Source organism: Mastigoproctus giganteus, chromosome 5, assembly GCF_048544385.1.
Source record: "Mastigoproctus giganteus isolate SK-2022 chromosome 5, ASM4854438v1, whole genome shotgun sequence".
In the NCBI taxonomy this organism is placed as follows: domain Eukaryota; kingdom Metazoa; phylum Arthropoda; class Arachnida; order Uropygi; family Thelyphonidae; genus Mastigoproctus; species Mastigoproctus giganteus.
In genome coordinates, this window is record NC_143579.1 from 235,204,184 (window position 1) to 235,225,853 (window position 21,670).

A 21,670-nucleotide genomic window follows, 5' to 3' on the forward strand; every position below is an offset into this window, starting at 1 on the left:
TCACACTCAGTCTGCTTTTGATAAGAAACATGGTGCTCCATCCTATCCTGAAGATAAAGAAATAGATAAAGCAACAGATATTTTCAGCATCAGTTCTATAAATTTTAGTGTGAGGACATTCTAAAAGTTATTATGAAAGAAGAATTGTACCTAGATAGGATATGATTCTTCTTTCATAATAGCATTTTAACAATTCCTCCCAGCAGTGCTGAGCATGAGGACATATTCAGGCAGGTGAAAGAAACAAAAATCATGTTAAGGTTTTCTCTTTCTGGTGAAGCTTTGGAAATGATCTTTGACCCAAATCTAGACAGCAGAGCCAGCTATAAACAAAACTTTGCTCAACATTTCAGAACAGTGAGACAGTCTGAAAACAGTATCCTTCTTGAAGTAACCATAATCAGTTGATGGCTCATAGACAATCCACACAGAGATCCACAGTCAGAAAAATCCTAGATGAGCTAATGTTTAAAAATGTGCTGTTCTGATAAACATCTTTTGGCTTCATTTTAATATAAAATGCATATGCTGCCAATTAAATTTAAGTTCCAAGTCTGGACTGTAAAAAGAATCCTACTTTTTCCCAAAAGTCTCCAGCATTCCTCCTTAGTTGCCAAATATCCAAGTTTTTGAAAGATCAGAAGTTGGCAGCTGTGTAGTTATTTACATTTTTTAAATTCTGACATTTAACTATTTTAAATATTTTTGAACCATAAAAGGCCTTGCACACTCTTTGCAGCAGACTTTTCAATTTTCAAAAGGTGGTTCTGTGTCAAGAAATAGCAATATTGAGGAAGTAAGTTATATTTACTTTTCATTTATAACAAATAAATTTTAAAATTAATTTTAAAATTTTAATTGTTAGTTACAAATTGTAATTCGAGTATATGATTTTTTCATCAATAGAGTGAAAATAATAAGGAAGGAGGAACTTTACAAAATAATGGACCTGATGCTACAGAATGTCAGGATACTAGCACTGAAGTTTTATATGGGGTAAGCCATTAAATATGTTTGTTTAATAATGTTGTCACAAGACACTTGGTAAATATTTCATATTGGGGAAATAACTTCTCACTTTGTTGGAAGTATTATTTGTTTGAATAAGATATGGCAGGCTTGAAGTCAGGCACTCTCCTGTTTTTAGCTGCAGATAAGCTTTTGTTTTTCAAACAAATTCTTGGTGCATTTTAGTGTTTTCATTTATTTGTGTTCTAAATCTTATTCATCTGTATAGTGTTTGTGTTGTTCATCTAGCTGGGTTTAGAATTTAAATTAAGCAAGTATTTCAGAAGTTATAGTTGGTTGTAAAAGTAGCTGTCACTAGCAGTAGTTTTTGGTGCCATCACAGCTAAACATTTCTTTGTGAAATTATAAATAGTTTATTTTATAAATTGTTACAAACTGTAGTAAAGCAGTATCTGAACTGTTAAATCAGAGCTATTAGTAATGTTAAATCAGAGCTATTATCCTAATAATCAGTGAGAGTTACTGATTCATCTCATCATCCAGTACAACAGTTTAAAAGTAGGATATTGCATCATATATATTTGATATAGTATATTGTAATTTTCAATTCGTTAATTTGAAATTTAGTTGGTAATAAACTAGACCTTCTGAAGTTCTCTGACTCAAGATTGCATAACTGGTGAACTGCTGCAAATGATTTTTATGCAAGTCTTTGTTCGAAGTGCAAAGAATGATGAAATTAATCTTGCATCTGGCTAAGGAAGGAAGCAGCAAGGGTAGAAAATTCTACAAGAAATTGTATTTCTGGGTGACTCGATTATTACCTAGAATTGCAATTTCTTGTGGGACCAGAAAAACTGGGAGTATATTGTGTAATAAAGACAGATGGTCTAGTTTCGGGAGTATGTCTGCTTTGTGCCAAGGTTAATAAAACAGTCACGCTGAAGTCACGCTGAACATAGAACATTCATGCTGAAGAACAATGGAAAATTGTTTCAATAGAAATATGGCAAACTTAGGTATTTTAGTGCTGATTTCGTGCACAGGCCATTACAAACAGCATCCTTAGTTTGTAAGGTATTTTAGTTTTCATGTATTAGATTTTGTTCTATTTGTTCTTTTTAGTTGACTGCTGATTGAGAAATTCTAGAATCGGTGATTTCTAGATCTTGCTATAGTGGCTAGTTTCTGGCAAGTTCTAGACTATTCTATCCTACTTGTTCCATGCATTTCACACATATAAAGAAAACCTTCCATAGAAGTCAGAGTTTGTATTAGTCATATGGTGCTAGGGAGCCCTAGATGGATGGATTCAATTGCAATTGAACATACTTTTAAAATGTCACATCAGTGTGATAATTCGCCAGATAGCATTTGTAATGCATGCAGTGATTATACAATTAAATCTCATAGACAGCATATAATACTCCTGTTAAGGAAAGCGTATGAACTTTATTTAGTCTGCAAATTAGATGATCTGGACAAGAAGTGAGCTTGCTCGTCATATATGCTGTACAGCATATATGAGGAACTGGAAGCCTGGAAATACTTCAAGACAGTTTGAACAATTTTTTAGCAATAACAAACCAGAGCTTCTTGAATGCAACCTACCAAAATTCAATGGTAGGTTTTAATACAGAGAGAAACAACGTGGGGTTTTTTTTTTTTTTTTTACTATTTATTTCATTTTATTATTTTGGCTTCCTTGCACTATGTAGCTAATACGAACACTAAAATCTTGGTTGTAATGTTCCCCAAAAAAAAAGTACATTTTCTACATTCCCATTTATACTTTTGCCTACATAACCTTGGAAACATTAGTGATGAACATGGTAATCATTTTTATCAAGGTAAATGTTACCAAGGGAAGTGAAAGCCTAGTATGCTAGCAGATTATTGCAGTCTTCATTAATCAGAGAAGCTCTTGATCAGTACAAAAGAAAATGCCAACAAGACAAAAAACTATATTTATGTGCCATTTGTTGTAATATTTGGAGTTTACTTATGCATGGTTAATGCACACATATCATTTCTACTACCAGGGTAGTTTTAATGCATAATTTTAATTATATATCATTGTGAATACCTTCATGAGTTTCCATGCTATTGCACTACCTTGAATAAGTACTACTTCACCTATGGAAAGGCTATTGTTATTTATTCTCGACAGATACCACCACCCAGGCGGCATTATTTCAAGATTTTTTGGCCCCTCTTCGGTGGGTGGGCAGATACCCTGTTGTTGCAATAGTGACAACCCAGTTATGAAGTATAACTCCACAAAATGAGAGATGCCTGATGGTGTGTGTGTGTGTGTGGTTTAATCTAAAAGATATTTCTTGGCTAAATGCCTAAGAGTATGAAGGAGTCTACTTATGCATGGGTTATGCACACACATCATTTCTCGGGGGTTCACTGATGGACCCTGTACTCCTTTTAATATTTATTAATGATATTGATGAAAGCATATCAAATGTAATGTCTGTGTTTGCTGATGATAAAGGGTGGCAACTGCAACAAAACCTAGAAAAATTAGGAATTGCACTAAGTGCAAGTTTAGGTTTAACATTGATAAATGCAATGTACTGCTGTTAGGTAGCAATCTCAGAATAAAATACCAAATTGAGCTGTACCACACTCAAGGTAGTGTGGTACCACTCACTTGGTAGTGGAGAATGAAAAAGACCTAGGGTTAATTGTACAGTTTTTCAAAACATTCTTTATGCATAACTCTGAACAGTGCAGACATTCAGTTAGGACAGCACACAGAAGTCTATGATAGATACAAGTTGATCTGTAACCAAGTTACAAAGGAGGTTAGGCAGACTACGAAAAATCTTTGGCAAGGGATGCAAAGAAAAACAGCAAATAGTTCTTTACTTATGTAAACTCTAGAAGGAAGGGGATGAATCAGATTGGTCCACTTGATATCGATGGGTCAACTGTTGATCCTGCTCAGGTAGCTAACAAACTAAATGAATATTTTGCATCGACATTCACACATGAGGAGTTATTTAGCGAGGGGAATGCCAGAGGTGTATTCAACTCTAGCAGTAAGCTAGAGAATCTTGTAATAACTGAGAGTAAATTGGAGGAGAAATTGTTGAAGATAAACACAAGAAAGGCACCCGGGGTGGATGGAATCTATCCAGTTATATTAAAGGAGGCGGCAGAGGAAGTAAGCAAACCCTTAGCCATAATTATGAGAGCTTCCTTGGACTCAGGGGAGGTACCCACAGACTGGGGATGTGCAAATGTGACCCCAATTCACAAAGGAGGATCAAAGGCTGACTCAAGTAATTATAGACCTGTGAGTTTAACTTCTGTTCCAGGAAAATTAATGGAGGCACTAGTTAAAGAAGCACTGCAGGATCATTTAGACAAGACTTCAGTTGTAGCTCGGACACAGCATGGTTTTGTTAAGGGGAAGTCTTGCCTGACCAATTTGATTGGATACTATGATGCAGTCACAAAGGAACTGGATGCAGGGAATAACTTTAATATTATATACTTGGATCTTAGAAAGGCTTTTGATACTGTTGCACATGGAAGACTGCTGCACAAATTGGAGCAGTGTGACATTGGAGGCAAATTGCTGCTGTGGATAAAGGGGTGGCTGAGGGGAAGAAGACAGAGTGGTAATCAATGGACACTGCTCGTCGTGGACTAATGTTATTAGTGGAGTCCCTCAGGGCTCAGTGTTGGGTCCATTATTGTTTTCTGTATTTATAAATGATATTGATGATGGTATATCAAGCTTAATGTCGAAGTTTTCCATACGATACAAAGATAGGCAGGGTTGTCAAGGATACTACTGACACTATGCTGCTGCAACAGGATCTGGAAAGGTTGAACAGATGGGCTGAGAGGTGGCAAATGAAGTTTAACATTGACAAATGTAAAGTACTATGTTCCGAAGTCTTTTCTGTAATAATGTAGGGCGCCTGCTGGGCAGTGTTTAATACGAATATCAAGACTCCCAGGCAGGTTTCCAGCACTAAAATGAGAAACCAGAAAGACTAGGACTTTATATGAGCGTCTAGCGTTAAATTAGGACAAAATCCTGTGCTCTAAAACTCACCCAGATGGACGTTGGGCAAGAATGCAGCAACGAGAATTGCGTTGTGATGATTAAACTCTGAGGCCTTTTTGTGTATTGGCCTTTGAGCCCGCCTTTAAAGATGGTTTGTTTAAATATTTATGTGTATGCTATCAAAAGTGTATTTAGGAATAGTCCTGAAGAAAGAGAGATCAACAAACAAGGTATAGTTTATTACATATATATAGGCCTGTATATTTATTTACAATAAAAGAAATACTAAGTAAGATAGGAAATTAAGATTATGTTATGTTGTAAGTGTTAGCTTTACTCAGGATAGTTTTACTTTTACTAGTTAATGGATAGTAGTAACATGGCACCTTTCTGCCATTCTGTCTACATTCTTCATGTAGTTTCGGTAAACAATCGTTGTTAATATACAATAAGTAGAAGAGCATCCAGCTATTCGAATTTATAGGCGAATGTGTAAGATTGACATATAGTTATGTTTACCGTTACTGGAAACGCAGTATCCAGTAGTTGGTACAATAGATGACACATTCTGGCCTTAATATAGAAAATACATTTGTGAATTTAGCTGGGAGGAGAGAGGTTAGTATGTGATATTAGGTGGGGAATATAATAGTAGCTGTGGTCGTTCAGTAATTCCAGATAACCGGTCGCTAAACTAAAAGACGAACTTACCCAAATACTTTCCTAGCGACTTGCCAGGCACTACCTCCTCTTGTTCATCTCTCATCATTGAAGTTTTAGCTCCTTTTTCCATCTTCATCCAGAACTCCTCGTTTTTCCCATATTCCCAATATATACCTCCCTTACCCCTTTGGATGGCCCCGTTTTTGATTGGTTAGGAGCTTATTTCTGTGGGGAAAAGCAAATCTAGGATCACCTGTCCTAGTAACTAGACACGTTTAATTTGAGAAATCTACCGTGAGAAAGGAGTAAATTATTAATTGATATACGATGATACTTCCTGGTTATACCACGGTATTCTCTTCATACAAAGTCTATTTACCTCTGTCCATTTTCCGACAAGAGTCAATTCGCAGTAATCAGTTCGAATTTCTTTCAGGAATACCTTCCTGACTCCGATTTACTCACTAGCCCCCACAGATTTTGCCACTGTATACCTGAGTTATACTAACGTGGCACTACTTAGCTGATCCTATCGAATGTCGGCTTCATGCAGTGGATCGACTGAAACTATGTGAGTGAGATGGAAATTCGATTACTGCTTACTAAGAATAGAATCGTACAAAACAACTTACAACGCGGCCTTATTACTCCACACATATAGTGACTGGCAAAAGTAATGTATGGCTATTTATGAGAATATTTTACGATGTAAAAATGTTCACATTGTTACAACTACACATGGGAAACAGCAACCCCAGAGCAACGTATCAACTCTGTGATACTACACTGACAGTGGTAGAGAATGAAAGGGACCTAGGGGGTGGTTGTGCAGGCAGATATGAAGTTCTCTGAGCAGTGCAGACGGGCTGCAAGAGTAGCTCATGGTGTATTGTCAATGATATATAGGAATTTTTCTAGCAGGGATAAGGAGGTGATTATTCCCTTGTATAAGGCAATGGTGAGGCAACACCTAGAGTACCGTATACAGGTCTGGAGTCCTCATTTCAAGAAGGATGTAGAGCTGCTGGAACGAGTACAGAGAAGGGCAACAAGATTAGTGAATGGAACAAAGGGGTGCTCTTACGAAGAAAGGCTTAAGTTTTGCAAATTACAGTGTCTGGAGACTAGGCACCAGCGAGGTGATCTGATAGAGGTGTATAAAGCCTTGAATGGTTTGAACATGCTCAATGCTGATGGGATTCTTCCTCTCGCTCAGAATAATCACCTGAGAGGGCATAAATTCAAATTGAGGAAAGACAGATGTAGGATAGACGTGCGGAAATTTGCCTTTAGCCAGCGGGTGGTTGGTTGGTGGAACAGACTTCCATCCCTTGTCGTGGAAGTTGATAGCCTAAATAAGTTTAAGGCTCAGCTGGACAGGTATTTCGAACGAACAGAGGGGTGAAGTGGAAGTGGTTGTTTTTTTTTTTTTTTGGCTGATGCTGCATAAGCTTGCCTTCTTGCATCAAATGCCTCTACTAATGCTAATGAATTTCTGATATACAGAAATTTTGCTGGCAGGGATGAGGAGATCTTGTTTAATAAGGCAGTGGTTAGGTCTCATCTTTAGTATTTGATATTGTTATAAGCTTGCATCATTTGCTAATACTAAGATGGCCAACCTTCAGTATAAACGGCACCTGTTTATAACTTGTTTACAGTCTGGTCCCAACCAAAATTACAATACTCATTGAGAAAAGAATGAGAAGAGAGGTACTCCATCATTCCGAACCACCAGCTTGCAAAAATATTGCCACCCATGGAATTATGGATGACTCTGTTTGGAACTCTTGTTTACTGTCCAATTGAAATTCTAGGTCTTTTAAGTGGGTATGAGAACACACTGCTGGGGTGGGGGGGGGGGGTTATTTTTATTTTGAACTGTTACCTTGAATATGTCCTTACAGTTTGATTCAGATCAAATTTACAATATATTTTACAAAATTTAGTGACATAAAAGTAACTGGAATGATTTCTTACAGAAGAAAATTCAAAAATTATTTTTCCATTATGTTTCACAATAATTAAATGATAGAAGTAAACATACCAACACCTGCAAAAGAAATAAACTTTCTCTATGCATTTTCACTAAAATTAAAGCATGTGTTGCTGTTATTGAAGCGATGGTAATACAGCCATCTAGTGAACAGTAGCCAAATTATGATTACTGGGAGGGGGAAAAACTCATTTTACAGGCATTATCAACCCACTGAAGGATGGAAGCCTCCTCAACAATTCATGCTGAGAGAAATGGACCATAATCTGCCTCGCTGGTCTAGTGCAGGTTGGCAGATCGACCGCTCCTGACCACTTGGCTATGGAGGCGTATGTCTGCATTCAAAACAAATTTGAAACTTGAAACATCAAAAGGCACAATGCACTTACCAGATATAGGCAAGTTATGGAATTGGTTAAAGATTGTTCCTAGATACACATACTTAAACTTCCTTTTCTTTCCCAACTTTCAGAAGCTTTTGTTTTTGTGTGACTTATTTAATTTTAATGCCAAATTCTCTTATAAATTAATTATTCAATAGTTTATTTTATTCTGAAGTGATGAAATCCCTGAATAGTTCGCATGCTATTCAGGGATATACTATATATAACAATATATAGTATCATCTGCATATAATAAATTATCCAATTTTTACATCTTGCATTGATAATAACTTGCATTCTTTTATTAAAGGGGCCACAAAAATCATAAAATGAAGTGTCAGTAAAATGCAACCCTGCCTTACTCCTACTTTAACCTTAAACTATTTTCCAGTGCTTCCTTCAATCCTCAGTGAAGATTTGCTCTTTTTATACAAACTTTTTTTTTCCCCCTGAAATGATTTTCTAAAATTTGAAAGAACAGTTTAATTATTTAATCTGAGTACTTTGCAAGATCAGCACATTCTAAATACAAGTTATTATGTTCTATGACTTTCCTGTAATTTATCTTAGTGTGAACATTTAATCTCCTCTTTCCCCTAAAACTTGACAGTTCTTCCCCTCCCCACAAGAAAGTTAAATTCAATAATTCTCCTGCCCCTCTTCTCTAAGATACTTAGAGAAGGTATGGTTAATGCATTGTCTAATCTTTGGGATTTTGTCCTTAGGAAAACTATCTCTATATAATATGACTTGCTCACCATGACACTACTGCCCTCCTGCTTTTAGGTCAGATTTCATCTACACCATTGCCTTTTCAACTTGCTATTTTCCATGACCTGTACTACCTTGATAACAGAGTTTATATTCTCCCTTCCTGGTTTAAAATTTTTCCTCTTCAGTGATGTCTTCTGCTCTACCATTTAATCCATACTTTTAAAATAATTGTTTGTTTTCTCTTCACCCTTATCAGTTTTGAATACCTTAGTTATGGTTTTTTTTCTTCTGTTCTGAAATTAATGATATGCCAAATCATTTTTCCAATTTCTTGATTCTTGTTTTCCATCCCCACCAGTCTTTCCCCTTTTTCTTTATGTGAAATATCCTTGGGGGCACTTAAAAAAAATTTCAACGGAATAAATCTGATTGTTTACGTCATCCGCAGCTTCCACCAGAAGTGCTTCCCATGCTCCCACCACTAGTCTGCTGAGCACTCACTAGTAGTGTAATTAGAGCGCGTGATGCATTTTTCGTGACTGGTACGATATCTTGAATTCTAGTGAATTGATTTATAAAATTCAAATTCCATTCATTTAAATTTCATCAAATTGGATTAGAGAAACACAATAAAAGAAAACAAAAAAAAAACTGCATGTGTACCTTGTACGCACAAAAGATTTTCTATTTTATGTGAAAACATCCTTGGCTTGGAAGAGGTTAGCGAAATCTAGGCCAACAGCCTAATTACCCATTTAATTGTTAAATAGTATGATTGCAACAATACACGTATTTGTCTTATTACTGCAACAGTACAAAGATTTGTGAACAATTTTTTTTTCGTCGTTGTAAGTATCAGGTACCTCAGTCAGTGCTGTTTCCCAGAGACATTTAGATATATTACAATCGCAGATATGTTTCTTACTTTAGTTATCATAAATCCACTGTAGGTTCCCCAAGGATGTTTCACATAAAACCATCTACCGCACATGCTCAGCACGCGTGATTTTTTATTACCCCATTCATATATATCTTGACTTTAGCTCTTTCTTTTGTATTCAATTAAAGTTTTCTTAGATTTGGGAAAAAATTAGAAAGACTTGAGTCCTGTAAGTTAATATTTGGAAGCCATCCCATCTGTGGGGTGACGTATTTGAGGTGGTTAAAGTCTTGGAAAGGTTGAAGTAAACTAAGTGCTGAGATCATCTTTACACTTAGTTGGAAGTTTAAATGTCAGCGAAGATTGGGAAAATAGTTAAAAGAGATGGGTCTCTGTCTGTCTCTCTCTCTCTGTGCTGTTTCATAAACTTGCTTCCTTGCATCATTTTGCCAATACTAATTGTAATGTGCTGTGTAATTTTTTTTCCAACAGAGTGAAAATAATAAGGAAGAAGGAACTTTACAAAATAATGGACCTGCTGCAACAGAATGTCAGGCTACTAGTGGTGCTGAAGTTATATATGGGGTAAGCTTTTAAATATGTTTGGCCATAAAGATGACATATGCAAATAGTGCACATAGATGACAAATAATCTTGTCTGTATACCTTTAGGAACGGTATTCTGCTTTTGTTTCTTCAGTTTTGTGCTGCATAGTACTACTACAAATATCATTATAATTCTTGAGTAGTAATATATCAGAGTTACCTGAAATGATTCAATGCAATTTTATGTTTTAACCTATCTGACTCAGCACAAGCTTTAGAGGGCTGCTTAAGTTGTACATAAGGTGGATTGTTATTGTGATGTGTTAGTGATGGTTTGGTGGAGTGTGTGCTGTGGTGGTGCTAGCCTTCTGCAGATGTTGTACCTGACTATCCTGTACCTCTTTATAAGAGATGTCTTGTCGTTATCTTTTTACCTTATTTCTTTTCCATTTATTTCATTTAAACTCAGCAGAAAATACGGAGGTGAATTACTAATAAAGGAGCACTTGATGAATTTGTATCACAATTTGTTCTAGAAGTTTTGCTAAAATTACCCCTAGATTTCATATATTTTTGCACGATGCATAATGAAATAATTTGTAGTGATTATTTTTCTCTCTTTGTACATGTTAACATAATGTAGAGGACAAAGAAAATTAACTATTATAGCAGCACTTTGTAGAGTAGGCAGTCTCCATAGAGTATTTTCTAATTAGCATTAGTACTGGCATATGATGCAAGAAAGCAAGCTTATACAGCATCAGCCAAAAAAATAAGAAAAAACACTTCCAATTTCACCTATCCATTTGCTCCAAAGGTTTGTCCAGTTCTTCTTAAATCTAAGATACAACTTCTATGACAGATGGAAGTTTGTTATAGCAATCAACCACTTGCTGGCTAAAGGAAGAGTTCTATAAGTCTATTCTGCAACTCTTTTCTCAGTTGCCCTCATGGGTAGCACAGTTGGTAAGATCACCATCCTCCCCACACATTAAATTCGACAACAACAACAACAGCACTTGAAATTCATCAAATTTATTTACTATATTTCTAGCTGGTGTACATGCAGGTATTAGCATTAGTTGAGACTTATGATGTAAGAAAGCAATCTTATACAGCATCAGCCAAAAAAAAAAAAACCCTTCCCATTTCACCCATCCAGTCACTCCAAATGTTTGTCTAGTTCAGCCTTAAATTTATTTAAGCTATCAACTTCCACAACAATAGATAGAAATCATCTGTTCCAGCAATCAACTACCTGCTGGCTAAAGGCAAACATCTGCACATCTATTCTTCAACTGTCTTTCCTCAATTTGAATCTATGCCCCCCTCAGGTTCTTAGTCTGAGCAAGCGGAAGTATCCCATCAGCATTGAGCCTGCTCAATCCATTCAAGGCCTTATACACCTCAATCAGATCATCTTGCAGGTGTCTAGTCTCCAGAAGCTGCAGTTTGCAGAACTTAAGCCTTTCTTCATAAGAGTACCCCTTTCTTCATAAGACATCAGTCTTGTTGCCCTTTTCTGTACCCATTCTATTTGTATATGTTCAGATTTGTATATATTTCCTTAGAAATATATGCAGGTTTATTTGCTTTTTGCATTTTCATATTGATTGTGTAATCCTAATTTTCTGAAGGCCCTCTATGTCCTATTTTTTTTACTATTAAAGTAGGGCTCCCAGAAAATATTTTGCCTAAGGACCAAATACTCCAAAGGTATGTCCTGTTCATAATAAATATTTTTACAGGGGAACCAAAAAAACTTTTGCCAGGGGCCCTGCATATCATCAGGTTAGGCCCCTGATTAAGGTAGGAAGGAGTATCTTGAATTAGATCAGAGATTTTAAAATCTCTGATCTGAAGAGAATTTTGTGGGTCAGGTTGAGAAAAAGCTATCCTAGGTTTTTTTTTTTTTTTTTTTTGCATAAAATACTTTTTTAAAATTACATTAACTAAAATTTAACTGAAATGTTATTAGATAAATACATTTTTTATTTTGTAATTTAAAATATTAATTTGTTAAATATTATTTATAAGGAAAAAATTACTACATGGACTTCTTTTGTGTTAACTATTTACCTGTACACATTACTAATATCTAATTCCAGACCTTGTTAATGCCATGGTTTAAAATATTGTGGTACGTGATTATCTCACAGAATTTGTGATCAGTGTCTAGCTCAGCTTCTATAGTCTATTTCCGCTTCACCCCCCACTCCCATATTTTAATCCTACCAGAATAATTTGGTATAACTAATGTAGTATGTAAATTGTGTACAGTTAAATGCACCAGAAAATGCATATGAATAGCAGAAATATTTTACTGTGTGTATTTTCTTGCTTTCCTCTTTTAATTTTGATTTATTTAATTTTTATTTTTGAAAAATTAAACAAATCAAAAATTAGTTTAATTCATAAAATAATAAATGTACACATGTAAAAAAAAAACTGTTTTATGTCTGATATATACATTGCTATCTATAGGAACACATCCTCAATGTAAATCAGAAACTACCTACATTAAATTGCTGTCAGTTATATAAATTCTAAAACAAAAAACACGATAATATACGACAACAGCATACAAAAATATCAGTTACCTTAAAAACAGAATGGGAATTTTATTTATTTCTTTATATATTCTTTATGCCATTCTATGACTTGAAAAAATTGCAGCTTTAGTTAAAATCTGAACATGTATATTATTCCAAAGGTTTCTGGTCAAACCTAGAGAGGCAACTCTAAAGTGTGCACGTGTTGAACATTCTTTTGATATTTACATGCTCACAGACAGACACACACACTCCTTAATTTAAAAAATGTGCAAAACAATAATGGAAATAACCTGGTATTGACATTATTGTAATTTTTTTTTAATATGGATTAGTATGGCTAAAGGTGAACAGAAAGTGGACATGGAAGAGTCCAAGTGGATTAACAACTAATGAAATTGACTTCATCCTCACTAACAGAAGATATATCGTGAACGATGTTACCATCCTGAATAAGGTAAATGTTGGAAGTTATCAAGTGTACATCTTAGCACAGAAAGCTCAAGAAACTTATAGGGAAAAAGAAATCCAAAGAAGAAAAAATTAGTCAAGAAACACTTGTCATTAGGCCGCCGTAGCCTAGTGGTCAGGCGCGCGGGTGCATAAGTACACGTGCCTTGAGTAACCGGGGTTCAAGCCCGTGACTGCTGAATACGGTGCTGTTTCTTGTATTCTGTCTATCTTGTGAACTCCTCTGACCATTTGGTCGTCCCGGAGTATAAACAGAAAATTTATTTTATGATGAACCAAAGGCAACAAATGAAGAGCAAGATGAACGCTGACACCGAGAAAATTGAGTATACTGAGTTATGCAAAGCCATTAGAAAGAGACTCAGAGAGGACACAAGAAGATTTAACACAAGAAACGTAGAACAAGCATTAAGGGAAAACAAAGGACTTAAATCAGCAGCCATGAGCAGTAATACAGAAAGACAAATGATACTGAAACTGAAGAATAGCAATGGTGTACTTATAAATAGCAGAGAAGGCATAATTCAAATAGCAGAAGACTACTATAGAGAATTATACAAGGAGCGAGGGAATGATGCCAGCAGTGGGGAAGATAGGTCACAAATTAGCAACACATATGACATACCCGATATTCTTCCTGATGAGGTAGAACATGCATTGAAGAAAATGAAGAATCAAAAAGCCGTGGGGAAGATGAAGTTACTGTAGAGTTGTTAAAATTGGGAGGAAGAGACATAACACAAAAACTGGCAAGGCTCTTCACAAAGTGCATTAGAAAAGGCGTGATGCCCAAGCAGTTGAATAAAGCAATCATAGTTTTGCTGCATAAGAAAAAAGATACATCAGAAATAGTAAATTATAAACCAATTAGCTTGTTATCCCACATCTACAAGTTGTTCACAAGGGTCATTACTAACAGATTAGAAAGAATACTTGATGAGAATCAACCAAAAGAGCAAAGCTGGCTTTAGGACAGGATTCTCAAGCATGGATCATCTTCACGTAATATTCACAGCTAATGGAGAAAGCAAATGAATATAAAACACCATTATGCCTGGCATTTGTGGATTATGAAAAGGCATAAATACCCCATATATTATGATTTTGAAGAAAATGTATGAGAACACTACCTGCTTTATTAGACTAGACAAAGACAGTATGAAATTTAAAATCGAGAAAGGAGTTCGACAAGGCGACAATATCCCCGAAGCTGTTTACTGCTGCCCTTGAGAAAACTTTCAGAAGATTGGACTGGTTACAGAAAGGAGTCAATGTGAATGGAGAGAACCTAAACCATGAGATGTGCCATGTTTCTTGAGGAAAAAAATCAAAAGTTTAAAATTTGTTGTCCAGTTGCCCATGGTGTTAGTGCGTCAGGCTCAGATTGAAATTCAGCACATTCATATTTACTAGAAATGTATATTTATTTTTAAAATAGAACATTAAATTTGTTCAGTGTTACTTACAGTGCTCCTTTCTTTTCTGGTTTCTGGAATGTGAAATGTCCATTAAAAATTTAACTGCAGTTTTGCAGTTAAACTGCAGTATAAAGCAGCAATTTGCAAGTTGTATGAAAAGTAAATATAATTTCGTTTTCTTTACAGATTCCTACTCCAAAGCGACGCAAAACAAGTGATTTTATGATAGACACCAGGAATGCTCTGAAACTTGCAAAAAACTATGGCTGCGAAAGCAGCAAGGAAAGTAGAGAAGACATTTTTGCTAAATTTGTTGCATCAGAACTAAAACAAATAAAAGATGACACTATCTATATGGAAACCAAGTGGAACATACAGCTTGCTCTGATAGAGGGATTGAGAAAACAAAGTGCAATATCAGTATCCAACAGTCAACCCAGTGTAACGTCAGATGCTTCCAATCCATACCAAATTAGAGATATTGTAGAGGTAGCTGTAAGGCAGCATATTCCTGAACCTGATGATGTGTAATATATATATATTTTTTTGTTTTTCTGTTAAGTTGTTTATAAAAATATATATTTTTTAAATAAAATAGACTGTATACAGGTAAAATACTAAAAGAACAAAAGTTACCTTCCTTTTGTTCTCTGTTGCATAGTATACTCCTGTTGATATGGTGCCGTGGTGAGGAAAATTATGCTAATATTTTTTGAAATTGTTCAGTTAGTTTGCACTTTGTTTTCAGATTCAGCATTTTAATATTGAAATTTGCATATAATGCATCTATAGTTCATTTGGTGAAAGATGAACATGACTCATTTACACAGCACATAACAGGTAGCGAACATAAACAAAAAGTTTTATATTGTTAGATTAGTTTAGCCATGATCTGATATTCTTGTCTCTTTTCCAATCAGTAAAGTAGTGTATACTAATGATAGAATTTAATATTTTAACTTCATTATAAGGAGTATTTGAAAAGTTTCTGAAAAACTTTAAATCTGGAAATGAATCAACTTTTATCAACAACTCTAAGAGCATACACATTATGCCTCATCTACTATCTTGTTCTCTCATCTATTTTCTTGGTCCTCTAACTACTCTGGATCACATGAATACCATCATTATTTGTCCTAAAGTCACAATTTGAGTGAAGAAAACCAGTATTCATTAGTAATTCAAAGGAGTCACATTGACAAATAAGTGTCAGCTGTCTCCTTGGTTACTAGAGCCTTCTGACTGGGAACATTGTTATATAGAAGGCAGAGGAGCCCTCTGGAGAGTTTCCCATTTTATTGGTTATGAAATTTTAGTAGTAAGGAAGAATAATATTCATCTGTAATGGATTTGTCCTTTTAAGGGTAAAAAAGGAATATCACTCCTTTGTCCCAAAAGATTGATGCTATTTGTCTTGATAGCTTATAACACCCTCTGAAATTAGTATTATCCATATCTATATTGTTTTGTAAAAGAGTTAACAATTGTTAACAACATCAATTTTTCAGACAAAAAAAAAAAAAAAAAAACTGATTAATAAATCAACTTTACTCATTTTACCAACTTTCTATACATCAATATTTGCAGCAAATTTTTTTTTTTTTTTTTTTTGTAAATTATTTGTGCATACATCACAAAGATAAATCAGCTGACAAATAATTCATAACTACACCTAATTCTGTTTTTACACGATAGACGTTCCTGAAAAATACGTGTAAAAAAAATTCGTGTAAAAAAATACATTGTATTTATGGAAGAAAAGAAGATTGGTTCCGGATCTAAAAAATCAGTAAAAATAATTTAAAAAAAACACATAAAAATATTCTTTTTAAGCTTATTATTTTATTTTAACAAAATACACATGTAATAATATGTAATGAAAATGTATTAAAGTAAATTTGTATGCATATGAAATGAATTCTTCATGAACAAAAAAAATCTGTTTTACACATAACAAAATTTTATTCATTTTCACTTTCTGATAATAAACGGCGCATACGTTTGCGTACGACTGGAATATCACTGCTATCACTAGAAATGTTGTGGACATCGTCTTCTTCCTCTATTAATGAAATTCTTTCTGTGATCTCTTGAGCAAAATCAGCACGAGTCTCCGCCGACCGGGCTAGCCGAGTGGGTAAAGTACCTGCCCGGCAACCCAAAGGTCGCGGGTTCGATTCCCGCCTCGGGCTTGGATCAAAGTACTGCAAAAACCTTGGGAGGTGCAATATGGCCACAGAAGCCGATGCGCCAACAACTACCAAATCAAAAAAAAAAAAAAAAAAAAAAAAAGCACGAGTCTCCTCCCTCTGGTGCTGATGTTTCACCTGTTTTACGAACGAATTCAGTTATTAATCGTTGTGTTCGTGTTTTGGTTAGGCCGTTATATAATTCTCTGTAAGAGGCTGTCAACAATTTCAGTTCAAGTTGAAACTTCTCAGCGCGTTCCTCATTAGGGTCATGTTTGACAAAATGATTACCTAATTTTCTGGCCAGTTCCAGACCTTCTTTTATTAAATCTGCATTTAGAACAGGATCATTTTCTTCATTATCACTACGTTCTGTGGGATAAGGAGTCCCAAGGACAATCTCTAATATTTCATCTTCGCTTAGGGCTTTGTCGGTTAACAATTCATCAATATCTTCAAACGATAGATCATCGAATCCTTCTCCACCAATTTTGTGTGTCATTGTAATGATGTTGGGAAATGCGGTCCTATTAAGGATGATGGGATCTTTGATTTTTACACATTGTGGCCAAACCGCTTTCCAACACGCATTTAAAGTTGCTGGTTTTAATTCAGTTAACGCTAATCCAACTTGATTGATACAATCCATAATTGACAATTTCTTCCACACATCAATGACTGTTAGTGTTTCATCATTCAGTTTGTCCAAAACGTGTTGGAATGTTCGTTTTACGTAGTATGTTTTAATTGTCGCGATTATACCTTGGTCTAGCGGTTGTATCAAAGATGTAGTATTAGGTGGCAGAAATAAAATTTGTACGTTTGGGTGTTCCAAGACAGGATGGCTGGGTGCATTATCAAGAATCAGAAGAACTTTAAATTCGAGACCTTTCAAATTCATATAACGTCTGACTTCTGGGACGAAACATTTGTTGAACCATTCTATAAAGATAGCAGTAGTCACCCAGGCCTTCTTGTTTGCCATCCAGTGAACAGGTAGTTTATTGATATCTACACCTTTCATTGAACGTGGGTTTAGGGCTCGATTTACCAGCAGTGGTTTCAACATACGATCTCCTGAAGCGTTAGAGGAAAATAATAAAGTCACACGATCCTTAGCTACCTTAAAACCACCAGCAGTTTTCTGCGATTTGGCTACATACGTTCTGTTCGACATTCGTTTCCAGAAGAAACCAGTTTCATCTGCATTCCACACTTGATCAGGAGTGTATCCTCCATCTTCAATAATTTTTGCAAGTTCCTGCGGGAATACTTTAGCAGCCGATTCACCTTTAATTTTTATATTATGAAGAGTATTCCTTTTAAGAAACCCTGTCATCCAACCTGTACGCGCAGAAAATTCATACTTTCTGTTTAATTGAGATGAAGTGCTTGGCTCCTTTTCTTTAATCTGTCTGTAAATTCTTAGTGCTGTTTGCTTGATGGCATTTCCATCTACTGGTACTTTTTTTTGTGACTGGTCTTCTATCCATATTACCAGAGCCTTTTCCATTTTTTCCTTGACAATATCTCTTGTATATGATGATGAATTAACACTTACTTTTGTTTCAGAACATACCGACTTCCTAATTGCAGCTTCATTTTTCTTAATAGTTCTTACGGTAGCTTCATGTACACCAAAATGCTTTCCTACAGACGTAGCCCCTTGTCCAGTTGCAAGACGATCTAAAACTTGAATTTTAAGTTCCAAAGAAATCGCTTTCCTTTTCATTTTGGTAATAGGCGAATTATTCGACATTAATAAGGGCTACCGAAAAATATCTCAGTTATAATTAATAAAAAAAAGGTATGAAAAATTTGTAAACTTACAATTTATTGACTATCGGCAAAATTAATAAATTTTTACGTGCACAAATTTCACTAAAGATTCTTTCACTTTGAAATAGAGCGTACTACTAAATGTCTTCCGAAGATACAATGCACAAATAACGTAGATGTGCACCAAATTCAATAAAAACGTTGACGATTCATAGATATCTAGACGTACACATTGGTAAACAAAAGCACGCGTTTCAAAACGCACACACTAGCTGTTATCCAATCTATTGGTGCGTGTAAAATAGAAATGATACTAATATGCCACAAATTAAAAAAAAATTTTCTTAGAATTTAGGCAAAAAAAATTAATTGAAATCGTGTTAAATCAAAATGACTCGCGTAAAAAGAGAATGAAATTTTTATTTTGAATTCGTGTTAAATCAAATTCGTGTAAAAAAAGTTCGTGCAAAAACAGAATTAGGTGTATTTAAGTGTGATTTTTCTGTTGATAACACTTATTTTGCACCTATTTTTTTAAGAGGTAACTGTTAAATAAAAAGCTCTCAAATGATTACGACTTTATTATGCAATGAAATTTTAATTGTACAAACTAAATTTATTAAATCTTTAAAAACAAAGAATTTGACAATTTCTTCAGAAATAAAATTTTTTTAAACAAGCAGCAGATTTTTTCAATTACATTGTCTTTCCATTGTATATGGTTTTCTCCACAAAATAAAATTAATGGTACAATAAAATATTTAAAAACAAATTATTGTTCCTCAAAAAAACAAAATTCTTTTATTAGTACACAATGTTTGTTCATCATTGTCCTCCATCAGTTTCAGGTAGAGCATCTCTGACTGTTGACTTACTTAGCAACCCTAGATATTCTAAACACATTTCTGGGATGATACCTTTTGTACAAAGTCCTTTTAGGTCTCTGTATTTGTCCATCAATATTGACAATCTGGATGTGTAAAGTTTTGTACCTGTTTCTTGGCTAGGCTGCCTCCTTTGGTTTTTCCTAAAATGACTTTTCTTGTGTTTAAGGATTAGGAGCCATGGAATATTTAACAACCATATGCATGATTTCCAGAATTACAAGATGTGACTGGGGTCTAAAAAGAACACTAACAATCATTTACAAGGCTGTTCTGCTCCCTGTTATCTGCTATGATGCAGGTGCCTGGTGCCACAGGATAATCCTCAAAAGAAATAGAAGAAAATTGGATACAATACAAAAGCATACCTTACTCACCATCACCAGGGCATGCTGCACAATCAGCACACCTGCTGTTATGTTATTTGGTTTTTAGGAGCATTAGCAACTAAGGCCATATTGCTCTGGGGATATGCGGTGGTCATTCCCTGACCTTTCCGCATCCTCCGTATTTAGTGGTCACGGGCTCGAACTGCAGTCTAATCAAGAAGAGTGTGCTATGCACTGCTGCTCCTGCCCACCTGGCTACAGAGGTGCCCAGCACACCTGCACTTCAGGTCCTGGCAGGTTGCTCCCCTTGCATATGGAAGTGATTGTGAGTGGGCTCTTATACCACTATAGGAAAACTCTGCCAATAACAATCATAGACAATGTTCTCAACCTCACCAACACCCAGAAACAGGAAAGGAAAAACATTGTATCCCACCTCCTCCATAGATGGCAGTTAAACTGGACTGCTGTGACCAAAGGATGAGTCACCCACAGATTTGTACCAGATGTCTCAATGACCTATCTGAACCCACCACCACCTTGGTATGCCCTTGGCCTGCATATTATATATATATATTAACCGGCCATGGTTCCTTCAAAGTGAAGTTAACTGAACTAGGAATTGATCATAACCCTCTCTGTGTTTGCGGAGAATACGAAAATTGGGAGCATATGCTTTACAACTGCGATCTTTACCATACCCCTAGAAGCCATATGCTCACCTCTCCCTCGTGATGAGGAGCATCACTTCCTTGCTAATGAAAACATCTGTCAACCTTTGCACAAGCTGCTTTTGAGATCAGAAGGACAATTCTATTACAGCTCAGCCAGTGGCAATACCAGTAAACTAACAAATAAAGGAAACTCACTTGGATTAATCATTGAAAACAGCTGTCAAATGCCATTCCTCTGTATGTGGGCACTCTACCTTGCAAGTCTTTCATCTTCTCCATCTACTGGGGGTTCCCCAGAAGGATGCCTTCCTCGTGCCTCTACCTTCCTCCCAACTATGAATCCCACTCTCATGCTATCTACCCCCTCTCATCCTCTCTCTGTCTTTTTTTTTTTTTACTTGGTCTCTGTCCAGAAAGCCCAGACAACCCTGGTGCAGACCAGCCAGAGTATAATGGGCAGCCTGGCTTGCCTCCCAGTGGTGGTGGCAGGCAACTTAGTTCACAAGTCCCACTAGGACCTTGTAGCCAGACACAACAGAACAAAACACAATACAGTAAACCCTTGATTTAACGGATCCCGATATAACAGATTTCGGATTAAATGGACTGGACAAATAATAATACAGTAATGTACATATTAATCTCGACCATATTTTTTTTTTAGGTTATACAAAATTAAAAATTAATAATAATTACCTACTTTTATTTTTATAATCAAATTCAGGAAATTGTTTTTTATTCTTTCTGAAAACTTGTTCAAATAGCTGTTTTCCCAGATTACAGATAACAGATAGCAGGCGGTGACTTGTGAGCTGAATGACTCTGGACACTAAACTGCAGGTCTACCGACTCACTTTGTTTTGGTCTCAGTCTGCCTCAACCTGTCGTGCGGTCAGGTTGTATACAGAATGTTTCTGTGATTTTTGAATTGTGACTTTATTTATTAAATAATTTTGCAATCCTTACAATTTAAAATGGCATCAAATGATAGAGGAGTTAAAAGAAAGCACGTGAACTTAAATGTGGCACAGAAATTAGAGCTAATTGAGAAATTAGAACAAGGCGTCTCAGTAATTTGCGAAATTTACGGCATAAAAAAACAAATTGTTTCTGATATCTGTAAATCAAAGGCCAAATTGCAACATAATTTTCTATTGTACAGTACTGTATATTGTATTAAAGCTTTTTTT

General features: G+C 35.5%; 1 protein-coding gene across 1 annotated transcript in view; it reads left to right on the plus strand.

The window, feature by feature from the left end:
* LOC150086297 (uncharacterized) overlaps nucleotides 1–15,156 on the plus strand; it is an 88,406-nt gene extending 73,250 nt beyond the window's left edge. The window contains exons 2-4 of the mRNA XM_090374856.1: nucleotides 907–996; nucleotides 10,131–10,223; nucleotides 14,812–15,156. Coding sequence (XP_090230982.1) covers nucleotides 907–996; nucleotides 10,131–10,223; nucleotides 14,812–15,156 — 528 coding nt within the window. The remainder of the gene's footprint in view (nucleotides 1–906; nucleotides 997–10,130; nucleotides 10,224–14,811) is intronic.
* The last annotated feature ends 6,514 nt before the right edge of the window (nucleotides 15,157–21,670 follow it).